At 40.4% G+C, this 26,044-nt stretch overlaps 1 protein-coding gene across 2 annotated transcripts in view; it reads left to right on the top strand.

The window, feature by feature from the left end:
- Positions 1-26,044, top strand: part of ZBTB44 (zinc finger and BTB domain containing 44) — a 54,540-nt gene that overhangs the window by 21,622 nt on the left and 6,874 nt on the right. Inside the window, exons 2-5 of one of the 2 annotated variants that reach the window (XM_084611729.1) lie at positions 4,255-5,323; positions 8,987-9,071; positions 21,189-21,352; positions 24,371-24,671. In XM_084611729.1, the coding sequence (XP_084467855.1) occupies positions 4,306-5,323; positions 8,987-9,071; positions 21,189-21,352; positions 24,371-24,671 (1,568 nt within the window). In that variant the 5' untranslated portion in view covers positions 4,255-4,305. The remainder of the gene's footprint in view (positions 1-4,254; positions 5,324-8,986; positions 9,072-21,188; positions 21,353-24,370; positions 24,672-26,044) is intronic. The other variant, XM_084611730.1, reaches the window with a different exon arrangement.

Below are 26,044 nucleotides of genomic sequence, written 5' to 3'. Positions count from 1 at the left end.
AACTGGTATAGCCTCGTCAGACTGATTATGAAAGCTGTGATAATCAACACTATCCCCAAACTTGTAGTTTGATGTCTTTAACTTGCGTTCAGCCATTGTTTGTTGCATGTTGTCTGTTTGATGTAAGTTCTTCAATATGCGTGGAAATACTGCAGCTCAACACGTGTTTCAGGTTTTAATGTAACTGGCATTTATGGCAATAACTTAACTGTAATTCTGCTGGACACTTGTGATTTTAAGTATGCGGTACTGACAGAGATGGGGCTGTTAAAACATTGAATTTGTATCTTGATGGCTCAGTGCCCTGATGTATTCACTCATTACCTCTAAAAGTGACAGGTTTGCATTCCATAGATTCCATTACAGCAGACTGAATATTTCATATTGAAGTAATTGTATGCAAGGAGACCTTGCAGTGGTGGACTGCCCTCCCCTACTTCTTTTTTTTTTTAAAATACCATAGGTTTGTCCACACTGAGGCTCAAAAAGGGCTACTGAGCTGGCTTAGAACAGTGTTTTAAAGGAAATTCAGCAAATAGTGTTCTTGGTCCAGTGTAAATGGGAGGCCTCTGTCAGCTAAAGCTAACATCTTGAATATTTTTTGTGTATTTTTGAAGTTATAGGGCTAAATCCACTTTTGCTGTAAGGAGGCACAACTGGTGAAGTTGGCCCATGGTATCACCTTTAAAGAGAAAACCAATTTCACACTATAAATCTCGTGTCACAAAGATGATATTCTTAAGGTATAAAGAAAAATTAAAAAGCAGGAGGCAAGTGAGAAACAAAAGTATTGGTAATGAGACAGGACCAGCAGGATAAGATAGAGAATGCTGAAGTTGGACCTATTGTTTGTTCATAGTATACATTGTACAGTTTGTACTTTCAAATATGTTTGAAAATATGTTTCAAATATGTTTGTCAGGCACACAAGTTTTACGTACAACTCAGATGTTGAAAAATAAGTACTTTAGAGGACATGAACTGGTAAATGTGATTTGTTGATTCAGAGGTTTTAACTTTGTTTTCTCCTTTGGAAGTAACTGCTTGATTTCTTCAGTCTTGAAACAGTAAAAATGAGAGAGGCCACCTTAAATGATTTAATATCAAGGTCTACCCTACTTCTAACTCGATTTAAAATCCATTAAACTGAACTTGTGTGAAAACCCAGTGCCCTAACATTTATCATCAGACTACCCATCAATTGGCAATTCAGAAAATTCTCCTTGTTCTGGCATTCTGAGGCACTCTTGTCACACTTCAACAGAGTAGTGTGTGACTGGCTCACTCAAACCATAAGAGTAAAGACAATGTCAGGGAAAGTTTGAAATTGCTGTTGCATCAACCTATTAAACTTCTTTGAAAATAGTATTTTAAATGTTTACAGTTAATATAAGTGGTTTATTCTTTGAACTTGAAAAAACACTGTAGTGTAGCATGTTGCGTGTGTGGGACAATTGAATTTTCTGAGAGATGAGGGGTGAGAAGTCCATCACCCATACCACCAGTCGTGGGGAAGGGGCAGCATGCCTGTGTTTCTTTCAGGGTGCTGTCCCTGCTCTGTTCTCAGAGTTGGTCTTATCTTATATTGTCCTATGGCTGGAAGTTATTAAACTTTTCCAGTTCCATTCCGCCACACATATACCCCAACTCCACTCCAGGTTGCTGTTGGGGGGAATCTCTACTACTTTTCTGCCTCCTGACTGCAAAGTAGCATCAGGAATAGTTCTCCCTTACTCCATCCACTCCCAAGCTCTTCATTTTTGGTGGTTCTTCCGCAGATAAACTCTAGTCTGCCTCTCCTGTTCTTCAGTAAAGCTATAAACATAAACTAAGCCTCTGGAGCTATCTCTCTCCAGACCGCTATAGATATGAGACTGGTATATGATTTCTTTCACTTAACAAAAAGAAAAGGAGTACTTGTGGCACCTTAGAGACTAACCAATTTATTTGAGCATAAGCTTTTGTGAGCTGCAGCTCACTTCATCGGATGACGTATGGTAACACCCATTGTTTCACGTTGTCTGTGTATATAAATCTCCCCACTGTATTTTCCACTGAATGCATCTGATGAAGTGAGCTGTAGCTCACGAAAGCTTATGCTCAAATAAATTTGTTAGCCTCTAAGGTGCCACAAGTACTCCTTTTCTTTTTGCGGATACAGACTAACATGGCTGCTACTCTAAAACCTTCACTTAACAAGTGTTTTGTTTATGCTTAATTTCTCCCTTCACAGTGGCGTGAAATTTCATTTTAAATCCAAGTTGTCTTCATAATTTGACTCAGACTTCATAAATTGTTAACGTTTTTCTCATAATTTACGGTTATTGAAATAGATTAGCCATGTGACTGCATCTGTTAATGTTAGTCAGTTGATTCTGTGCTCCAGAAGGAGTAACACTTTTCTCTGTCTGAAGTTGTTTGCAATATGAAGAGTGAAATGGCAGGAACAAGATAATGTGAGGTGGAAATATGGCTCATATTTAAGAGTGGAGTGAGTAAGTAATGAGAGAGATTCACCAGGAGGTTCTGATAGCCACTATTTATGTATATTTTAAGGCTCCAGATCAGTAACCTATTCCACATAGGCAGCCCCCTGCATCCATGAGCTTATAAAACTCCTCCTGGGCATGAGATCCACTTGTACAGATTTGTGAGTGTGAGAGGGAGGTAATATGGCTAGAAGGGAGGAGAGACTTACCCCTGTCAACCAACCAGGTATAATTCAGTCTCTGATATTTAAACATGGAGGAGCACTTTATTTATGCATCCAGCTGCTTCTGAACTGTGTAAAGCCTATAAACACAGAAGAAAATGGGGTCCCTACTTTAATTGGGAGTTGTGTTCGTGAAAGGAGTGCATGTTTAGGGCCTTAAGTAACTGAAATGATAGCTTGTTTTCCCCTTTAACAATTAAATACATAATTAAAGCTGCCTCAGAAACTAGGTCTCATTTGGAGACCAATTCTATCCTCCTCTGCCACTGCAGAGGGCTGTGTATGCAGCAGAAGTCGTATGGTTCCCTTGCAAAAGATGGAAGCAGAAGATGCACACAGAGCCTCTCTGTGCAAGGACTCTTTCCACATGTCTGCAGAGTGAGGAGTTGGGGTCACTGGACCATCTTATTCCCCTGTGAAATCAGAGGTGTGTAGGTTTCAAACAGTCAATAATGTCTTGAGACTGTTTCCTCTGTATCCTGGAGGAGAGGATTCTCTGTCTTCCACACCTCCAGGAAATTGTCAAGCCTTTTTACTTAGATTAGCATCAAAGAGAGGATTTGTCCCTAAGAAAATAGTTGGAAGTGTTCTGGAAATCTATTGCAAATACAGACTAACACGGCTGCTACCCTGAAACCTGTGTTTATATTGTTTCAGCAGTAGATATGCAAAGGAAGATGTTATATCCCCTGTGTTTGCTTTACCTTAGATGTAAAATCCAGCGTTGTAGATATGATTTGGTAAGCCAGAAGTGTACTCTGAGGTTTACAATGCATTTTGGTTTTGGAGGAATTTTCAACAACCTCTCATCCTAGTCCAAAATCATGTATTGAAAACAGCTTTAGGCAATCACTGCCTTCGCTACCAGCAGCACAGCTTAGCTATTGTCAAAAACTGTTCTATGTTTGATAGCTTGAACTCCGTCTTCCGAAAATTCATACAGTGGACTCCATACAGCTTTTTTATTTAGAACCTTCACTGAGAAGTTTGTTTGATTCTACGCATTTGCATCCCAGCCCAAACTAATGTCAGGGTCTTCAGTTTACAGAACCATTTCACAAAGCCCCTGAAGACTAATAACTAAGCAGATTCCAGAAAACAAAAATACAGGTTTAAGATGCATTCGTACTAATTTAAAAGACCATATTTCCCATCTCAACAGGTAAGTGTCCCTGTTAATTACCCTGATCACAATTTATTTCTTTGAGCAGGTGACAGCAGAGATGTGAAAGGTGATATTATTGGCTGAGTTCAGATAATCTGACTTTGACATTTTGTTTGCATTATTACAAAATATTAATAACTCAGTGCATTCTCGTTGAGTAAATCTAATATAATCTCACATAATTTTTCCTGGCCCATGGGACAGTCTGGATTCTAAAAGATCTAATGTACTGGACTTTAGTGTAAAGGAAGATTCTCTTTCATATTAGTCTCTGCAAATATGAAGTCACTAATCTTTAATTCTCAGTGTAGAAATTTGTAGTGTAGAATATCTTTATAAAAATGACAAAAGATAATGTTTTTTGTCTGTTTTTTAGGACACTTGTGACCAGTTGCATGGTGAAAGAGCATCAGCAAAAAGTGAAAAAATGGGTGTAAAAACGTTTACTCATAATTCCCCTGCTCACAGCCAGGAGATGCTTGGAAAACTTAACATGCTTCGCAATGATGGACATTTCTGCGACATCACCATTCGCGTACAGGACAAAATCTTCAGGGCACACAAGGTGGTCTTGGCAGCCTGCAGTGACTTCTTCCGCTCTAAGCTAGTTGGCCAAGCAGAAGATGACAGCAAGAGTGTATTAGATTTGCATCATGTGACAGTGACTGGCTTTATTCCCCTCCTGGAGTATGCTTACACAGCCACGCTGTCTATCAACACAGAAAATATTATTGATGTGTTGGCTGCAGCCAGCTACATGCAAATGTTCAGTGTTGCTAGCACATGCTCAGAATTCATGAAGTCGAGTATTTTATGGAATACGCCCAACAGCCAGCAAGACAAGATGCTAGATGCAGGACAAGAAAACAGTGCAAACTGCAACTTTACATCTCGAGATGGCAGCCTTTCTCCGGTTTCCTCCGAATGCAGTGTGGTGGAAAGAGCCATTCCTGTTTGTCGAGAGTCCCGAAGAAAGCGCAAAAGCTACATAGTCATGTCTCCTGAAAGTCCACTTAAGTGTAACACACAGACGAACTCCCCCCAAGTGCTCAATCCTTCAGCTTCCTATGCAGAGTCCAGAAATCAACCAGTAGACTCTTCCTTAGCTTTTCCTTGGACTTTTCCTTTTGGAATTGATCGAAGGCTTCAGTCTGAGAAGGTGAAACAGGTAGAGAATTCTAGGACTTTAGAACTGCCTGGTCCATCTGAAGCAGCCAGAAGAATTACTGATTATGTGACATGTGAGAGCACAAAGGCCAGTTCACCTCTTGTGATTGAAGAAGATGTGCGTGTCAAAGTGGAAAGGTTAAGTGATGAGGAGGTTCATGAGGAAGTATCGCAGCCTGTCAGTGCATCCCAGAGTTCTCTGAGTGATCAGCAGACAGTTCCAGGAAGTGAGCAAGTTCAGGAAGATCTCCTGATCAGCCCACAGTCTTCCTCTATAGGTACAGCCACTTCTACTATTTTATATATGTATACATACATGCACTCGTGATTTTATGTAAGAAAGTCTGCTTGAATTTTTAATTAGGTCACAGAAGATTGGTGAAACTGTATTTTGTTCTGACTTATGAAATGCTATGCAGTGATTTTAACAGTTTATTAATAATTATTTTCTTAATAGTGCCAAATTGTTTGGCCACAGTCCATTCACAGTACCATTTTGGAAAGATTGGTGCTTTCAGTAACCTTTAACTCCCTTTACTGTATCTTTGAGCCAAAATCAAGCCTTTTATCAGTGTAGGTACAATGATAGTAGAGAGCTTTTATTATAAGAGTTAAGAACATAAGTTGCAGAATAAATGGTGGAAAGCTGTCAAATTAATATCCCAGACAAAAACAAAACAGTGCAGTCATAATATATAGAATCTTTCCATTTCAAAGGGATTTAATCACAAATTGCAGCTGTTATTCTGCCAAATGCTGAGACTAACATTTTTCCCAAATGACAATTTGTAGCCATTTTTGGGTTCCTCGAGTGAGCTGTTATCTATTAATAGCTAATATTTAGTGCAGTGGTTCTCAACCGGGGGTATGTGTACCCCTGGGAGTATGAAGAGGTCTTCCAGGGGGTACATCAACTCATCTAGATATTTGCCTAGTTTTACAACAGGCTACATAAAAAGCACTAGCGAAGTCAGTACAAACTAAAATTTCATACAAACAAAATGAAAGTAAGCAATTTTTCAGTAATAGTGTGCAGTGACATTTTTGTATTTTTTGTCTGATTTTCTAAGCAAGTAGTTTTTAAGTGAGGTGAAATTTGTGGTACGCAAGATAAATCAGATTCTTTAAAGGAGTACAGTAGTTTGGAAAGGTTGGGAACCACTGATTTAGAGGACATAACTATTACAATCCAGTTTTCTCTTTGCATAGAAAAGACTCTTAAAATGGCTTTTAGTAAGTCTGGACACAGTTTGCAATATTTCTAGTTTGGTTGCCAGAATTTTGTACAGATTATCTATTTGCCTTTGTATTTATAAAGTCTATTTATTGAAGGATTATTTCAGTAAATCTGGTTTATTTGAGAACTGTTTGGTCAACTTCATTCAAATAATATCATGCCAAATGCTGTTTCACTTAATAAAACTTTAAATGTAGCCTTGTACTAACTCTACCTCAGAGTTTTGTCTGGTGGATATAGCACTGTGCCTTCGTGAGGGAGTGGTAGCTGATCTCACTCACCCTATCAAGGAGGAATATCTGGTCACTGTAATTATACTGTATCAGTTGCTCTAAAGAAGCAGGAACTTTGTCATATTAGTACATGCTTCCACTCTTCGTATATTGCTATTTTTTTGTATGTCTTTATTTTTTATAGCTCATATGATAGCATTCTACATTGGTAGCATTTATGCCCAATCTAAACTGCTTTGCTTACTGGAGATTTACAGACACAGTTTTTGTGAATCCCCTTTGAGTAGTAGCCACAAAAGTGTGAGTAAATACTGGTTCACTGAACGTGCAATTTGACCTAGTCCTTAACACATTGTAGCAATGCCTTAGAAAAGAAATTGCCAAGGACATGTGATCAGTTGTGTGAAGTGGCAGGAGACTATATTGAGATATATATGTATCTATCAGAAAAAAATATAAACTGCAACATACCAAAAAAGACAATGAAACTAAGGGTCAAGAAAAAAATCATACTGAAAAGTTTTACCCACTTGTATTTCTTATTCAAGCAGCCTGAAAGACAACTAACTATGCTGCTTCCTTTTGATCAGGATTCAGTGTGATCTGTATAGAAAATGTCAGAGGAAAGGTACATTAGATATCTGTTCTAAGCCACTCCAAAAGTAGCAGTGTATAAAAATGTGTCCAACATAAAGTAATCTTTAACCATAGGAGAATGGGACGAATGGAAATAGAAGAATGAGACTAGCACTAGATCATAAAGAGAGGGACTCCGGTGAGTGGCCTAAATGTTCTTTTCTAAGAAAGTCTTAGAACTGAACAAATGCACTGAACATACGCTAGTGATCAGCCCCTGATAATGTGTGTGACTGAGTTCCTTTTGCCAAAGATTGACCTAGCCAGAATCCTTAACTGTGAAATGACATTGACTGAGAAGCAGCTTTGAAAATGTCACCTTATAGTGCTAACCCTTTGATCTCTACCCTTCTGGGTCTGTTGCCACTGTGGGCATGTTCCCTATCGATATTTACACCGCAAAAAGAGGATTTGGGGTTTGTGCCTTGTTTTTGTGTACTGCATTAGTGACCATCATTTTAACCAAATGCTCTAAAGTCTAAAATTAAATGTCTGTAAGCTTTGAGGATAGTTCAGTATAGCATGCTGCTGCACCTTCATGGCTGCAGATACAAAAAAGTTGGCCTGAATGATGCATGTGTGATGCTTTCCTTAGAGCACCTAGAGCTTTAAGCCACTCTTAACCTCTGCTTTAGCAAGAGAGAGTTTTGCTGGAGTTTAGATTAAGAGACAGTTCCCTGCTGCACCAATCGGTCTGCCTCACCAGCAAACTCCGAGACACTGCCAGGCCTTGCCTTGCCTTGCAGGTAATAGAGTGAACACAGGTTCACCAGAAACATCTCTCTGCAGAGAGGTAAATCCACATTCCTTTGTCTAAGCCAGGCTTGCCTCCAGAACATATTTCCAGCCCATACACATAACTCTTTATATACAACCTGTACATAGATCACACAATATGACCAGCATGTCACCTCTTTTTATATGATACCTTACCCAAACTGTTTGGCTAAATATTTTGACAACTGTGTGTTGTGTTCCATTTGCCATTTGGCATAAAGGGCCCTTAAGGTATCAGTGTATTTGAACTTACATTTAGCATTGTTTGCACAGCATTATTATACCATAGATTATAGATTATATTCCTGTTTTTCTGTATTCTAAAGAAGTGCAAATTCCTTGTTTTAGAAGGTTTGCACTGTACCAGAGGTATGATAAAGCACAGTTGCAGCCCAGGCCACACTCTAAGCCTCCTTTATTTCCTAAAGAGGTATTGCCTTGCACACGATCACAACATTAGGGATGATCCAGTATAGCAGTAACTGTTGGGGGCAAGGAGGTGTGTTAAAACACAATGTTCTCTTTCCTGAACACACACATTACCCTTTTAAAATTACATGTATTTATCTCAGTGTTTTATAATGCATTTATAAAAGCTCCCCTGCCTGTTTTTCTTATATTGTAAAGAGCTCTCATTCGCTACTTGGGCAGTTGCAAGAATTGCTCCTTTGCGGTTTGTTATATATAGTATCACTTAAACAGTGTGTAAAAGCACTTTATAATACTGGAGAAAGACAAGCCAGAGAGCCTTTATAAATATATTAGTCTGGTAGCAACACTTGTTATGTTTGAGAAGATATTTTCATAACTCTGTGACATCAGCCCCATCAGAAAGATAAGTACACAAAATAAAAACTCTAGCAGCAAATGAACCTTTTTTGCACTAGGTTTTATTAGTTGGCAATATTGTGAAGGATAAAATCAATATAGAATTCAGTGTTCTTATTTTTACGGTTTGTGTTGCATCTGATCTTGCGAGCCCACATGTAGTTTCCCACTTTTTGAGCACTTTTTACTTGCATTAAATTGCAAATTGATGTTCCTTTTTTCTTCCCCAGGTTCAATAGATGAAGGGGTTACTGAGGGATTACCCACTCTCCAAAGTACCTCTGGCACTAATGCTCATGCAGATGATGATGATCGGTATGTACCAACATAGTGTGCAAACTGTTCTGTAGTGAGTGAGTGGTATGCTATAATTAACTTGCCCCAGCCCTGCTCGGAGAAAGGTTAGCTGCTCATACATATACTTTGTGTTGAACAAAGTACGATCAGTGCCTGAAGGATCAAATACTTTAGGAGAGCAGAGGTGGTGAAAGTCCATGTTTTGCTTAGCAGTTGCACTGTTTCCTTTTGTGAAGTTTCCAACTGAAACTGAAGAGGAAAGAGATGCTTATTTCTGTGCTGTGTATTCCCACTGTTCTGTATTTATACACAGACTTCATTGTGAAACAATTAAGATTGTTGCATACATTGTATATCTGACACAAAAACAAGGGAATGAAAAATTAATCCACATAACAGTACATATCTTCTCCTCCTCCACCTAGAGAAAGACATGCAGCTGTTACAACTACTGTACATCACACATACCACAACCGTAACTCTGTTCCCTCAATCTGTTGTTCTTAATATACCTTTACCAAAACACCCTGTTTCATCACTATTAGGTGTAGATGTTTAACATAGTAGTTTGCTGTGTTGGGAGCAGGTAGTATGTTAAAGTGGGTGATGGAAGGCTGGCATACCTAGGTATATAGAGTTAAAGTTATGGGGACATGGACTGAAGTGTATGGTAGTTGTGATGAAAGGAAGGTATGTGCTCGTGGGCGGGGTATGGGGTATGCGCTGTTGGGTAGTTTAACTTTTTATTTCCTAGCTTTTGTAGTTTTTGTCACGTGTGGTATGTATGGAGCCACACTGTTTCCCAGTGAAGCTTTTAGTGTATTAATTTCCTAATGTTTAAATGTTTGATCAAGGGAGTTGGTCTTGAGCAAGAGGTATGGACCCTATGCTGGCTGTTCCAGGAGCTCTGACACAGTTGCAGTGTCTGATAGAGAATTCGTCATCAGCCAGCAGCTGCACTTTTCTAGTGCACAAAATCTCTGTTGGCAGCTGATACGTAAAACTTTCTCCATTGTAGGGTTACATGTGAAAGAAGAATGTAACTGCTGGCAAAAGATTTGGTGTATGATTGAGAAGATTTTACACACTTTGGTGTGTAAACGTAGTTATAATAATAACATAGTTCTTATAGTTATGACTAATAGTTAAAATAACCCTAAATACCCTTTTTAAAACTACCTGTTGCACCAGATCTACTCCCAAGATCATCTCTATCCCAGTTTTTAAAAAGATACGAGTCAACAACAAAAAAACCAAACTGCCACAGTTTGATTTCAGCCATGGATCAAATTCAGGCACCTTCTATTAAAAAATATACGAAAAGAAATGAATCAAAAACTGAACAGAAAATTCAAAGGGCATAAAACTAACATGTTATGAAATTTCACACTGAGAGGCCACTTACATGTAAAGGAGAAAGGAATTTATGCCCCATTTTAAGCCCATGCTCGAAAAATTCCCAAACACAGATTGGAAGAACCATCAGTAAAATCCAGCAGGATTTGTGTACTGTTTACACAGTACTGAAAAAATTGCGAGCTGTGTGCATTTATTAAGAACAGAATTCTGCGCTCCGGGACTTTGGATTTTCTAAACCAAATGATTTATAAATTCAAATTCAGGTTACAGGCCTTACCCCATAAATTGGCTAAATATTTAAGGCAGAGTTTCCAAGTCCCAGGAAGCTCACTCTTAACTCTAATGTAGTGGGAAGAGCTGTTTATGTACCCCAAAACTTTATTCTCACTCTGTAACAGACTTTATCATTACCAGCATTCAGATCTGCTCAGCTTAGTAGTACACAGTCAACAGAAAAATCTTTAGCTGCGCTCCTACTCCTCTCTCTGAGGAATAGACAAATCATAGTTTAAAAAAAACGACGCTTGTGCTCTTACACGCTCCCTCTCTTTCTCAGTGCCTGTATATGTATATATAAGGGGCTCTGATTTTGTCTGGAGGACAGTAAACTGGCTTCCTGGGCAGCCCACTATTTTTAATTCATTGTGCAGCATTTAGAATAGACGCTTTAGAAATGGGGTGGATGCTGATTCCTCATATGTTTGGAGTACAATAAAGCCTGTAACTCTCTTAGTCACCTTCGGTTAAAAAATAAATAAATAAATAAAAATCTAAAGGCTTCCTCCTACAGATAGCATTATCCATTATGCCCTAGGCTCATTCTAGAAACACTATACCTCAAATATAGCTTGAACTTACTCCAGGCTCCTGGGAGCAACAGGAATTTTTCCTATCTGAAATAAGCATAAGAACTTTGTGTTCTACTTCTATCACTCAGTGGAGCTTCTGTTACTGAACAAAGCTCTAAACACACTTGGTTAGCAGATATGGATACAAAAACTTTGCTCAGTGGGTTTTTTCCATAGGGATCATTAGTTTAAACCTAAGTTGGAAATTCCTTTATTGATAGATTCTTGAAACTCAGAATCAAGTTTTAGACAGACTTGCATCTTGAAACACTTAGTTGACTATGCGTGTGCTGGTCTTCTGTTGGGCTAGTCTTTGTATTCTAATCTAAGTAGGTTCTCCATGCAAAAATCCTATTGATTGATAAAATACTTTTTCTGGTAAAATATCTTCATCCTGTGTTAATTGTTTAATACGATTAAATAGCCTCCTTGTTTCAAAAGCAGGTCCTATGATACATGACTTGAAGTAGACACATGAATGTTTTATGTGTTTGAACTGTTCTCACAACTGATTTCTGTAGTAGTCTTTCTTCTGTTGAACGTTATTAGATTGTAAATTTCCATAATATGGATATGTAGTAGACTGGGTTAAATGTTTAGTCTAGTTTATTAGCTACTGTTAAATTAAGATGAGGCAAATTACTAGTACCGAAATATATAATGTTTGTAAAGTCTAATGAGAATCTGTCTGTTCAAATGGCTTGTCCATCTCTACAAACGGGGCATTCTTGGGACAAACTCAATGTTTTAGTGTTCGTATTTGTCAGGATTTAGTTTTGCATAGCTGAATGTGCATTCCAGTCCATTTGCAGAATGTCAGAAGCAGATCAGTTGCTTATAGAATGTGGTGCTTGGAGGTTATAACATTAATTATAATGAACAGTTCTTGTTTCTTGATCTGGGTTGATTGGAATGTTTTCTGTGCTTTTGTTAATTTTTTGAAAATTATAAAATATGTCTTATTTAAAATGAAGCTTTTTTATGTATGTTACAAAACGTCCAAAAATGTTTATTTTAGTTTAGATTTTTCCCATTATACCTGATGTAATAGGAATTGCTCACAGCTTCCAAATATTTAAATAAGTGAGTGTATAGAATGCAAGGAAGGGAGGGAAAGGGTGATTTTGTTTTTACATTTCTTCCTTGTGCTAAGGTCCACAGATCCATGAGGATGGGTACTTCAGCCAGCTTGCAGCATGAGGAAGAAACTGACCTGTCAGTCATTGGGAGCTAGAAAATGCTCTGCTTCCTGAAATGCCCTCCAGTTTTATTTGCCTCCCCAGAGACAAGCAGATGGCTCACCCAAGCCTGCCTTGCTGCAGAGCTTTCTGGGGGAAATTCCAAACCCTGTTTCAGTTTTCTTATTTTAACTCAATAAAATATGGTCTGATTACCAGGTACCTCAGGGTGGCATTTGCCTTTAAGGGAGATTGTCCCCTCTGCTCTGCTTTGCCTTCTGAGGCATTTGCAGCAGCTGGTGCTCCTGCAGACTTCAGGGAGTGAGCTAGGCCAAAAAAAGCCAGAGGCGAAAGAAAAGGTCTCCTGCTTTCTCCCCCTCTTCAAGTATCTCCTTGGTGAGCTTGTCTGATTCTGTGGGCAGAATGTAGTCTTTCTCCAGCGCACTCCAGGCAGGGTCATCTCAGACCCCTTCCCCCAGGCAGGAAAGTAGCCAAGCAAGGTTGGAAAAACTGGCTCCAGGAACAAGTCGCTCCCCCTCCACTGGCTTTGTGAGTGGAGCATTACCTAAAGGGCAGTGCACCATACAGCCTGCTACAGCAGCCATACCTCCAACTGCGGAGTTCAGCCGTCTTCTCCCCCTCACATTCTCTCAGGCCATGGATAAAGGACAGTGGACAAAGCATGGACTCTACCAAAGCTGCTGCCATCTCCATAACAGGCCTAGTGTTCCCTGCTGATATTCCAGGCTGGGCCCTCCAGGAGAAATGCAGATCTATCAGGCCCAGGTCGATCCCTTGTGCTAGAGATGGGTAGAATTTCTGGGGAGTTCATTCTTGAACTTTATGACAGGTCTGTGTGGGGAAGGAGAGGCAACAAACCCAGCCTCTCGCAGGACAGAGAGATTGCTAGCCACTTGAAATAGTTGTAGGAGCAATCTGAGCCCAGTCTCTCCTCAAAGCAAGATTATAGGAACAAATTTCCAAAGGGGAAATAAACAAAAGCAGCACTGTTCCCTCTGGACATCTCCATCAAGTGCAGCATGTACCTAGAGCAGTGGTTCTCAACTTATTTGCCATTGTGGGTCATATATGCAGCTTTTTTTGTGGTGTTTGGGCTGCATCCACACAATATATATATCTGTATGGCCCTGAGGATGTCACATGGGCCATAGCTGTGTGCTGATTAGGCTGCATGCAGCCCATGGACCGCAGATTGAGAACCACTGACCTAGAGGTTATGGGTAGGGCTACGATTTTGTCACGGAAGTAAAGGATTCAATGCCTTCCAGAAACCTCCGTGACTTGAGCTTGCAGCACCTGGGAGCTGCAGGGTATTCCCCCCCATCCACCCCCCCCCCCCCTCCACCCCATCACCCATGGTAGCTGGGAACTCCGGGGCCCTGAACTCCCAGCCATCCTGGGCAGGGGAGCTCAGACCCACCGCGGCTGGCCGGGGTGCCCCGGGAGCTTCGGACTGGCGGGATGCCCTGCAGTTGGGAGCCAGGGGCCAAGGGGATGCCTTGCCGCTCCCAGCCAGGTCCCTAGGGGTGGTGTGGGAACCCTCAGCTCCCCATTTTGTCATGCATATTTTTAGTAAAAGTCATGGATAGGTCATGGGCCTCTTTGAATTTTTCTTTATTGCCCAGGACCTGTCTGTGATTTTTACTAAAAATATGTTTGACAAAATCTTAGCCTTCGTTATGGGTCAAAACAAATTGAAGTAGTCCCTGAAGTACAGCAGGAGAAAATACTGCAAGTGGTAGCTAGAACAAGAGCAGGCAACTAAGGCAAGGTCAGTCGCTTCCCTCAGTTGACTCAGATCTATATGCAGGACTCCCAAACCAGGCCTATCTGGATTTAGATCTGTTTGGTTTCTGGGTCCTTTGGTTTGGAAGTGAATGGCTACCAACCACTTCAGTTAAAATGAGGTCACTGGACATGGTCCACAGGAGGCAAGAATCTAAGGCAAGAATTCTAAGGCAAGAATCTCATGAACAGCTTTGTCCATTCTGAATCTCAAGCAACCTATGGAAATGCCAGGATGTGAATGAAACCATCCAAAGTCTAATTCAGATCAGAGCAGTACAACCCTTTCCCCATCCTATTTTCTAGCCTCAAGCAGTCAGGAACAAACAGACCAGGGCCTAAGTTCCTTAAAAATGCTTATCTTTCCCATTTCTCCATCCCATAGACCATTCTTCCCTCTTACATGCAGATGGCAGCTTTTTATTTTCTCAATTTGTATTACCATTTGATTTGACAAGTGGTCAAATCAGGGTCTCTTCCAGGATCATGCCAGTATTAATATTGACTTTAAGGAAGAAGCAAATTCACTTCTCTTCCTAGACAATTTTTCTGATCAGGGCTCTGTACAGAGTCAGCTGCAAAAAAGACAGGGATATGTTTTCTAGGATATCTTGGATACATGTTATATGGTGCCGGGGAAGTCCATCATAGGATTGGGATGAGAATAAATACGATCAGATGCAAGGTTTCACCTCAGACTATTTTTAGCAGAAGATGAAGAACAAAGGAAGGGCATGCAGTATCACAGAAACAAAAATACAGCTCTATTGGGCATGCTGTTCTTATACACAGACATGCTTCAGTGATCGAGAGTTCATGAGAAACATCCAGTAATTATCCCCCTCTGCATCACATCCATTGGCAGAAATCAAGGTCTCATTGGATAGTCTCCACTCTCTCCGATGAGTGTACTAAATCAGATTTTTTTGAAGGGATCCACCCATTAGCAAACCAGGCAGAGCAATCTTCAGTAGATGCTAGCTGGGGGGTAATGGAGAGGGCTCATTCAGGTCCCAGTTCATTCCAGGGAATGGGTACCAGAAAAAGCAGAGCACAGCACCTATGATCTGGGACACAATGATTCATTGAGGCCTCAGAACACTGTTCCTTCCATGGGTCACAGACGTGTTTTGGGTTGTGACAGTCAAAGTGTCTGATAGGGTTTTTTATAAATAAACATGGGAAACATGATCATATCAATCACATAGAAAAGCGGCTTCTCCTGGTCAGAGCAAAGTTGCCTATCCCTGTGTGCACTGTCTATCAAAGGGGAGATGAACACCAAGGCTTACATGGCAGAAGTTTGATTAAAGTGGACCCTGGACCAAAAAATGTTCTTACTCATTGTAAGTTAGTGTGGTGGGCTGGTGAGTCACCTGTTTGCATCTGGAAACAACAATAAAGCACCCTGTGGCCTTTCCATGGGTCGGGACTGGCGTGTGAGATCAGAAGCGACTTACAAAGCTGAGCAATGCCTCTACTGTGTGCTTTTCCACTGCTCCCCAAAACCATACAAAAAATAGGAAGGAGTGAGTGGCAATGAAACTGTTGTCTTTCTGCCTGTCAGGCCTCATTAACCTAGCATTGAGCCTTCCAGTGTGTGGTTTTTGCAATAGTAGACTTCCTCTGAGGGGGGGGAAAAAACCCAATCCAGACAGGTTTAAAATGGATACATGAATGAAGTGAATTCACTCTCATGGACCCTAAAAATCATTCAACAAATAGAATTTATTCTGCTGGTTGATGCAAAGTCTGTAATTTAACTACAATGTTAAACAAGTAAAATACGGTCTGGAATTCCTATAGGAGGGCCTTAGTGTCAGTGAATAAGTGTCCAAGTAAAAAGGTCATGTTTCTAGTATAATGTTATCAACATGTTCAGGAAAAGGGAATTTTGTACAAATCCCAGCATTAAATACTTTCTTAAGGCAACAACTATTATTCTAGCTCTGAGGCTGTAGAGCATGACTTTGGAACCTCATTCTGCTCCTTACAGTGTTACCCAGATTGAGCCCCTGTAGGAGGTGTCATTATACTTGCTATCCGTTAAAGTAAAGCTTCCAATATCCGTAATCTCCAGTCAGATGAGTTATGAAGTTAGCTTTCTCAGATGAGACCCACTATTGTATTTCATTCAAACAAGTGTTGTCCTCTTAACTGTGTCATACGATTCATTCCTAAAGTAAATTCAAGAAATACTCTTCCTTCTCTTGAGCATCAAGTCTAACTTCAGGAGCACTGACAGTCTCAGGGCAGAGAAGTCCTATCTCCTATATTGAGATCTGCTAGGCAGCCAAATGACCATAGATACATAAATTCACAAAAATTCTGCATACTGGTGAATCCAATCTTTAGTCAATACTGTTTTTTTAGCAGAAGTATTCTTCCATGTCTTAGTGTTCAGGGGAAGGAGCATTAAATTGGATGTCCATATTTAATGGATGATCCTAGTTTGTCCACTGCTGTGGAAATCCCCTTGTAACGGATTTGTTAACCTTCAAATGACGAAGTATAGGAAAATATATCTGCTTACCTGAAAATTTCCTTTTTTGAGTTTTAAGATCCACAGATTCAGCCCACCCTAGAGACCAGTGGATTTTCCAGAATAGGGATGGAAATTGACATCCAGCTATTTGGTTCTGTTCCATTAGGGGGGAAATTATCCTGGTTGTGGAAGTTGCCTCAACTGGAGGGAACTTCAGGTGGCAGTGATAGACAGGTCTGGTTCTGCCCCTAAGCTGAGAGCAGGCTGCAGCAGCCACAGTAATAGATCTGTGGACCTTTCTGCTCAAAGAAAGGACATTTTCAGGTAAGCACAAATAATAGAAAATGCCATTTTTATCAACTGGATTACTCTGGTCAAGCATGTGGACAAGGGTGATCCAGTTGATGTAGTGTACTTGTACTTCCAGAAAGCCTTTGACAAGGTCCCTCACCAAAGTAAACTGGGTGCCCGGTTGGGCCACACTGAGAATGCAACATTCAGGGCAGACTGGAAGAAATAGGGCAGACAATCCTGCCAAACTGGTGGAGGGTTTTCTGTAATTTGATTACCAAGCCAGTAACAAAAGGGCTTCTGCAGTACCACAGTGGTTAACCAGAAGCCAAACACAGTCCTCTTTAGGCATTTCAGCCCTTGGTTATAACAATTTCCAGACAAACAGGTTAATAGAGTGAAGAGTTCTTGAAAACCTAATTCATCATATGTGAGGTTCTTACTAATCCCAAAGGATCAGACACTTACCCCAGGACACTTACCCAAATATCACACTATCAGCCAATCCTTAGTAAACTAACTAAAGATTTATTAATAAAAGAAAAGAAGAGTTACTGGAATTGTTAAAGAATCATATACATACTAGTGATTTTCAGTGTTCATAGATCAGAATTGTAGCAGTGATGTTACATCTCCTGGCTTGCAAAAGTCCCTTTGGAATTATCCCAATAGGTCAGAATCTAAAGGCATCTTAGATGTAAAGTCTGTTAGTTTTTCCATGGATTTTCCAGGGTATTCCAAATAGCTACTTGGAAGATCTCAGTCCCAAAGCTTAAACTTTCCCTGTTTAAAGTTTGGCAGACTAGAGATGCAGGATCAGGCCCAAGGTTTCACTTTTATAGCTCTCCAGCAGGCTGCCAAGCCTCCTCAGTGCTTTTCTCCTAGGAAGAGTAGGCAGTGCAGATAGTTTGTGAACCTTTGTTCTGAAAAAACAACTCGGAGTCCTTGTGGCACCTTTGTTTTGAAGTTAATCTTTTATTTCCTATGCATACACAGGTAAACTAGTTACACTCATTTACATAATGAAATTAGCCAGTCTTCCATTATAACAGAGATAGATAAGCTGCAGACAATGTAGGTAATATCAACTTCCTGCAGTATCTCACATCTTTGATCTTAAGGTTAACTGAACACAGTCACATACATAACGTAAGACAATTTAAGACATGAAAACAGACTTAGAAACTAAAAGCTAATTTGATTACACTGATAAACTTCTAACAAAATATAGATAAACACAGGCAAATATACTTAGCATCTACCCTTGATGTCTGTTATGAATGAGTTAATGATTGTTGTGGTCTAAGAGTAACAGCCGTGTTAGTCTGTATTCACAAAAAGAAAAGGAGTACTTGTGGCACCTTGGAGACTAACCAATTTATTTGAGCGTAAGCTTTCGTGAGCTACAGCTCACTTCATCGGATGCATCCGATGAAGTGAGCTGTAGCTCACGAAAGCTTACGCTCAAATAAATTGGTTAGTCTCCAAGGTGCCACAAGGACTCCTTTTCTTGTTGTGGTCTAGTACATCTCTTAGAAATTCACATACAAGTGAATTATCCTGGTACAATTGTAATGCCTCCTGTTAAGTTGTTATGGGTCCTGCATAGGTTGGCTGGTCTGCCAATGTCACAAGAGATAAGAGGGAAAGTCCTCTTTTCGATCAGTAACTGATTAGAAGAGGGGTGGGCAAACTACAGCCTGGGGGCCACATCCAGCCCTCGAGCTCCTGCCGGGAAGTGGGGTCCGGCGGTTGCCCTGCTCTGGTGCTCCAGCCGGGGAGCAGGGTCGGAGTCTTGTCCCACTCCGCATGGCTCCCAGAAGCAGCAGCATGTCCCCCCTACAGCTCCTACTCATGGGGCAGCCAGGGAGCTCCGCACACTGCCTCTGCCCCAAGTGCCGCCCCCGCAGCTCCTATTGGCTGGGAACCACAGCCAGTGGGAGCTGCAGGGGCGGTGCCTGCTGGCAGGGCAGCGTGCAGAGCTGCCTGGCTGCACCTCTGGGAAGGAGCCAGAGCGAGGACTGGGAGCTGCTTGAGGTAAGCGCTGCTCAGAGCCTGCCCCACAACTGCGTCCTATGACCCAACACCCTACCCCAGCCCTTATCCCCCCTCCCCCCCTCCAAACCCCTCAGTCCCAGCCTGGAGCAGCCTCCTGAACCCCTAGCCCCACCCCAGAACCGACACCCCCAGATGGAGCCCTCCCACATCCCAACCCCCAATTTTGAGAGCATTCATGGCCTGCCATACAATTTTCATGTGGCCCTCAGGCTAAAAAGTTTGTCTACCCCTGGATTAGAAGGTAGGAAACAGAGGGTGGGAATAAATGGTCAGTTTTCACAATGGAGATTGGTAAATAGCTGGGTCCCTCAAGGAACTGTCTCTCTGCTGTTCAACGTGTTCGTACATGATCTGGAAAAGGGGGTAAACAGTGAGCTGGCAAATTTGCAGATGATACAAAATTACTGAAGATAGTCCAAAGCTGGCTGCGAAGAGTTACAAAGGGATCTCACAAAACTGGGTGACAAGGCAACAAAATGGCAAATGAAATTCAATGTTGATATGTGCAAAGTAATGCATATTAGGAAAACATAATCCCAACTATACATATAAAACGATGAGGTCTATATAAAATTAGCTGTTACCATTCAAGAAAGATCTTGGAGTCATTGTCTCTAGTTCTCTGAAAACATCCACTCAATGTGTAGCTGTCGTCAAAAAAGCTAAAAATGTGAGGAACCATTAGAAAAGGGATATATAATCACAGAAAATATCATGATGCTGCTATATAAATCCATGACATCCGCACCTGGAATACTGCGTGCAGTTCTGGTTGCCCCATCTCAAAAAAGATATATTAGAATTGGAAAAGGGGCAGAAGAGGGCAACAGAAATGATTGGGGATTGGAACAGCTTCTGTGTGAGGAGAGGTTAAAAAGACTTTGATCAGTTTAGAAATAGAGGTGAGGGAAAAGGGGGGATATGATAGGGTCTATAAAATCATGAATGATGTGGAGAAAGTGAATGGGGAAGTGTTGTTTACCCCCTCATGTAACACAAGAATCAGGGATCACTCAAAGAAACTAATAGGCAACAGGTTTAAAACAGGCAGTGCTACTTCACACAGCACACAGTCAACCTGTAGAACTTGTTGCCAGGGGAAGTAGTGAAGTCCAAATGTATAACTGGGTTCAAAAAAGAATTAGATAAGTTCATGGAGGATAGGTCCATCAATGGCTGTTAGCCAAGATGATCAGGGATGCAACCCCATGCTGTGGGTGTCCCTAAACGTCTGATTGCCAGAAACTGGATTGGATGACAAAATAGATCATTCAGTAATTGCCGTCTTCTGTTCATTCCCTTGACGTTATCTGGCGCTGGCCACTGCCACTATGGCCATTCTTATGTTTGTGTTTAAGTGATAGGCAGGGCTGTTTCTAGTTGACTAAGGTGTCCCATCCACTGTGAAGAAAACACCACACCAAAAGACCAAATTACAGTGCTATATTCCCCGCAGTTAGTTTGCAGTTAGAGAATAGGTGGGGGTACTTAGATAATGTCAGGTAATTAATTTCTTTGAAAGTTAAAATGTTTCCTTCATCTGCTACCTAATGACCTTAAAATTATAACCAAGTTTAGCTAACTTTAAACATACTGATACATATCCTGTCACGCAGCAGGCTGTATCAAACAAACATCCAGTATAAACAAATACAGTTTACTTTCTTGCTGCCTGCTAGGCAAGCTAATGACTTGAAATTATAAATCATATTATTGATTAATTATTGAATCTGACTTGAGCTGAAAATGAACTGTCCTGCCTCAGTTTCCTTTAAATGTCACAGGAACTGCAGAAATAAAAAATTGGATTTGCCTACCCATCTTACTAATTTACTAAATTCTTTCTTTTGCTCCAGTTGCCAGTTGCACTTTGTTATGTACTTTTGGAAGAATGCACATATTCTATATATATATATATATATATATATATATATATATGTTCTCTGAAAAATGAAGTGCATTGTACAGCTAATGTTCAGTGACTGTTTCCAAAGAAATTGAGGTCAGAGGCCAGTGTCATTTCTTGCCTCGGGTCAGGTTTTCTTTGGACAGGCCACCTCAATTTTTTTTCTAGCCTGCTTGTAAATTAGTGATTTTTTTCTCCCCCCAGGTTGGAGAACGTTCAGTATCCCTACCAACTCTACATTGCCCCTTCTACCAGTAGCACAGAGAGACCCAGCCCAAATGGCCCGGATAGACCTTTTCAGTGCCCAACCTGTGGGGTCCGATTCACCCGCATTCAGAACTTAAAACAGCATATGCTCATCCACTCAGGTAAAGAAACTTAACTGTTTTGAAGAATAAGTAGGTCATGGATCCAGGACGCTTGCTGTTTTTACAGCATGCTTAGTACTGTAACTGTTTTTAAATGAACTGCTGTATGCAAACTGACTTTTTTTTGCTTCAATCTCTTTTTCAGATTTCTAAAAATTGGGATTAATCACTGTGTGCATACCTATTTTTCCAACATACAGTCTAGCTGTGTTGCTGAATAATTAAACTTTGTATGGATGAAAACATATTTATTAAAGTTGGTGGAATAAAACATTCATACAGTAATGGGGCTTCTGCTTTTATGGAAAGGTTTGAGGCAAAATCAAGATGTTAAGCTGCGTCACTCAGGGGTGTGAATAATCCACACCCTGAGCAATGTAGTTATACTGCCCTACGTGCTGGTGTAGACAGCGCTATGTTAGTGAGAGAGCTTCTCCCGCCAATACAGCTACCACCTCTTGCAGAGGTGGCATTATTAAACCGAGGGGAGAGCTTTCTCCTATTGGCTTAGAGCGTCTTCACCAGACAGCAGCACAGCTGCACCAGTGCAAGTTTCTAGTGTAGACAAGCCCTATGAATCCTTTGCAAGGGTTGTACTGCATTGGCTTTTTTTATTATACCAGTCTCAAGTGGTGTAGATTGGAGTTCATCCTTGGATGTCGGAATTTTCTGGTGTGTTGCTTGAAGAGACTCATAAACCATAAGAAAGCTGTGACCAAAGCCATTTTATCCAAAGCAGGTAGCTGAGATTAGTAGTTATGTCCTCCTGTGTCTCAGAAACTTCTGCAGGGATAGGTGAAGGGGAGCAATCAAAATGACTAATAAATTAAGTGGTTGCAGTCAGTGTCATTTAGCAAGAGTTATGTATTAGGTCTGCTGCTTTTGAATCAGCCTTTCTCTCCAGATTTCTTTGCAGCCATTTTCTTTCAAACAAGTGACCAAAGGATGAGCTGTTAATGAGGTTGTTACTGTTTGTCACCCAGAGATTTAACAGTGTAGGATTTGGTAGATCAGCATTAACTGTGTCTTTGATAGTCCAGTGAATGTAGAGATACTTTTAACAGTTACAGTGCAGGCCTCTAAGATGCCCCTTATAGTTGTATACCAAATGGAATTTGTGCCCGTCAGTCAGAATGGTTGATCCTTGCTGATGGTTTTTAAGAAATCAGATTATAAATAATAGTTTTGATATTTTAAACATGTTTATGGCTGAAATACACAATAAGTTATATAAAGTGTATATAGAAAGCAACTTTTGATGGAGTTAGCCACCATTTACCTAATAAAATGTTTAAATCTATAAAAGTCATTTTGATATAAGAGAAATTGGATCCTTGCAATTGAACAGTAACAAGTTTACCCTCTCCTGGTTTATATTTGACCTGTCATCTTGCACAAATGCCATAAAATGTATGTGGGCAGAAGAACCACAATTCTCAAGGCACAAGTTTTTACTAGCAACTGTTACTTAGCCCAATAATGATCCATTAATGTAGTTTTTTGGCATTTGACAGTAACAAGACAACCTGCCTGTGCATATTTGGTTATTAAATTGTCCCAGGTAGGCTGCTAAAATTTTAAGATATCCATCAAGCATGCATAAAGTATTTCAGCTTGATCTGTTAGTGGACAGATGTCAGTAAGACTTGCATGGGAAGTTGGAAGATATTTTTTACTAGCTGTTTTTGAGTTACTCGTGTGAGGAAACCTCCAATCTGTAAATGCCAGAAGTATTTTCCCTTAACTCAATTGGCTGAAGAGATTTGCCTCAAACTTTTCAAGAAAATAAATGCTTTTGGACAGAGACCAAGCATGGAAAGTTTCAGCCCCAAAGGACAATATTTTAGAATGTTTAGCATGTGAAAGCAAGTTTATAAAGAGACTCAGTTTAACCTTAACTGTAGCTTTCACTATGTTGGAAGCCACAATTAAAGGAGCTCACTTACACATGAGGAAAGCAGAAGAATTGACAAGTAAGGTTAACAGCTTGGACTGAAACAACATCCTTAATTTAGACCATTTAACATTTTTTTTCTTTTGAACTATAGTGCGAATTGAGGTCAGAGTTCCAGATTCTTGGCCTGAATTCTGTCAGACCATTTAATAGGACTTTTTGTGGTTTAACCTTTTGTATAGTATTAGTGCTGGTAGTGATGTGATTGTTTAGGGAGAGCATGTTTCTCTCAGCCATACGCATTCCATTGCAAATTAACTGCTGTTGTACCGTGTAATATTTGTATTCACTCTGAAATGAGCATGGTCAGTAAAGGATGAGAGAGTTGGTAACAAGGCTTCTAAATTGGATGTAGGACAAAACTCAGGGCCAGATCATCAGATGTGTTAATGCTGCTTTGTGCTCCTTTGACTGTGCAAAGCTGCATTAAGGCTTACTTACCTGGCCCCCAGAGGATCACCCCTGTATGCAAGCATCCACAGGTGGCATAGAGCTGCTGTGTAGGCTCCTGTACCACAACTCCCTTGTCAGGCTCCTTGCATAAGCTAGGGTATCCCTATGGCCAGGCAGTCCCTTACTACCAGAACTGCTTATTGGGGCTATAGACAGTTGATGAAACTTTCTACTAAAAGCAATTTAAAGGTTGCTGTGTTGCACTGACCAGCCCAGCTCAGATCAGTCCAAGATCAGGAGACAACAAAGGTGGTTTATAGGTTCTGCTGCATCAAACACTCTGGCTGCAGGTCAGTTGGTCAGTTGCCTTGGTTTCTAACCCACAGAAGCCTTACAGCGGGTTTAAGTTATATAACGAAGAAGGACTATATAAGGATCCACCTTGTCTCTCTGTATAAGGACCTGGTCGTTATAAAACTTCCTTGTCATCTGATTGAGACAAATATCAGGTTTATGCTAATCGCTTCTGCCATTTTAAAGATAACCTGTTTCTCTCCTTCTTAAATCAGCACTTTACTCTGACTGGTCACAGCTGCTGTCCTGTTGAACAGAAATTGCCAAATGTGACCTCCAGTTGCACAAAGTAAATATTCCCCCCTCTTTTCCCACAGGCATTAAACCATTTCAGTGTGACCGTTGTGGGAAAAAGTTCACCCGAGCTTACTCGCTAAAGATGCATCGCCTGAAGCACGAAGGTAAACGCTGTTTCCGGTGCCAGATATGTAGTGCCACTTTCACTTCCTTCGGGGAATATAAACACCACATGCGGGTTTCCCGGCATATTATCCGCAAGCCTCGGATTTACGAGTGCAAAACATGTGGCGCCATGTTCACCAACTCTGGAAATTTAATCGTTCACCTGAGGAGTCTGAACCATGAAGCGTCAGAGCTAGCAAACTACTTCCAGAGCAGGTGAGGTGCACAACAAAAACCTAACAGGGGAAACTTGCTTTTTCTAAATCATCTCTTCCTGCTTTCAGGGCAGCCTGCTGTTCCTCTCATCAGGTTGCCAGCTAATTGCAGTCACGTTCATTCCTGCACTACTATCTGTAATCTCTGAGCTGCTTTTTAGTGTGTATAAACTGTATAATAAGGCATTGAAGAATCTAGTAGTTTCGAAAGACTGCTTCTTAGTGACTAGGCTACTTCTCTTTCCACTAGTATCTAAAAGCACGTTAATAGTGCTAAAAATAGCATTATATACCACAGTCTGTGAGTTTTTATAAATTATTTGATGGCTGTATCTGAAAGAGTTTGGACTGTCTGTTTAGATGGGGGGTGGACTTATGACCTAATTTTTTTTAAGTACTTTTTATTGAGGGAAGGATTTTATTATGAGACTGCATGAATCCAGATGATCACATCTTCATTCTCATTTTTAGGTTTATTTACTGCTAAATGATCACGTTTTAAAATTTCCAACGTATTAATCATACAGGCCTACTGCACATTCTTGTTAATCAGGTAGTAAAGAATTGGCTTAACATACAAAAACATTTCACTAAAAGCTCTTCAGAGGCCTGTAAATGAGTCTTGAGGAGTTAAAGTAGCACAGTAATATCACACTAATATGGGATAAGTGTTTATAAACAAGAGATTTTTAAATAGAGGGATAAGTAAATGAAAGTGAATGAGGGGAACTCTAGAGAGAGGGAGACTTCATTACTGTTAAATATTTAATCTTCTGAGAACAAGTTAGGTTTTAAAAAATAAAACAAAAGTTCCTTCATTCATGATAATGCAGATGTGTACATGTAAGTAGGCTGTTTGTTTTAAAAAGTATGAAGTAAACCTGTTGTAAGTTTATTCTTTGCATCATAGCAACTAAAATTCCCTAGCAATAATCTGTCAGGTGTTTTCTAGATGTCATATTTTTTTTGTCTTATGAAAGGTTTCAACATTTTGTTTGGTGGTTAGTTCTACACCACTTGTATAAAGAATTCCAAAAGAACATAAATCAGGAAATGTTTGCTTGTCAGCTGTCTTTCCCTGAAAATATAGTTTAAAAGTACAAAGTTCAGTACCTTCTGGTGTGTGCAGTTCATTGAGGGTACCACTTGTGCCAGAGGTAGCATGAATATACCACGAGATGATGCGGTTGCTGTGGTAAGCACTCTTTTTTTGTTGTTGAATACATTAAAACACACTCCTTTTAGTGATTTCCTGGGCCTTATTTGATTTTTGAAAATACAGATTAACATGTTAGCATAGTGCATTTTCCAATTATTCCCCGATTTGGATTTCCCCTAGATTTGGAAAAGTTCATCCTTTTCTGCAGAAAGAAA

Source organism: Lepidochelys olivacea (assembly GCF_965140295.1).
Source record: "Lepidochelys olivacea isolate rLepOli2 genome assembly, chromosome: 22".
Taxonomy (NCBI): Eukaryota; Metazoa; Chordata; order Testudines; family Cheloniidae; genus Lepidochelys; species Lepidochelys olivacea.
The sequence above is the reverse complement of the archived record's forward strand: the minus strand, read 5'-3'. Positions and strand labels throughout refer to the sequence as shown.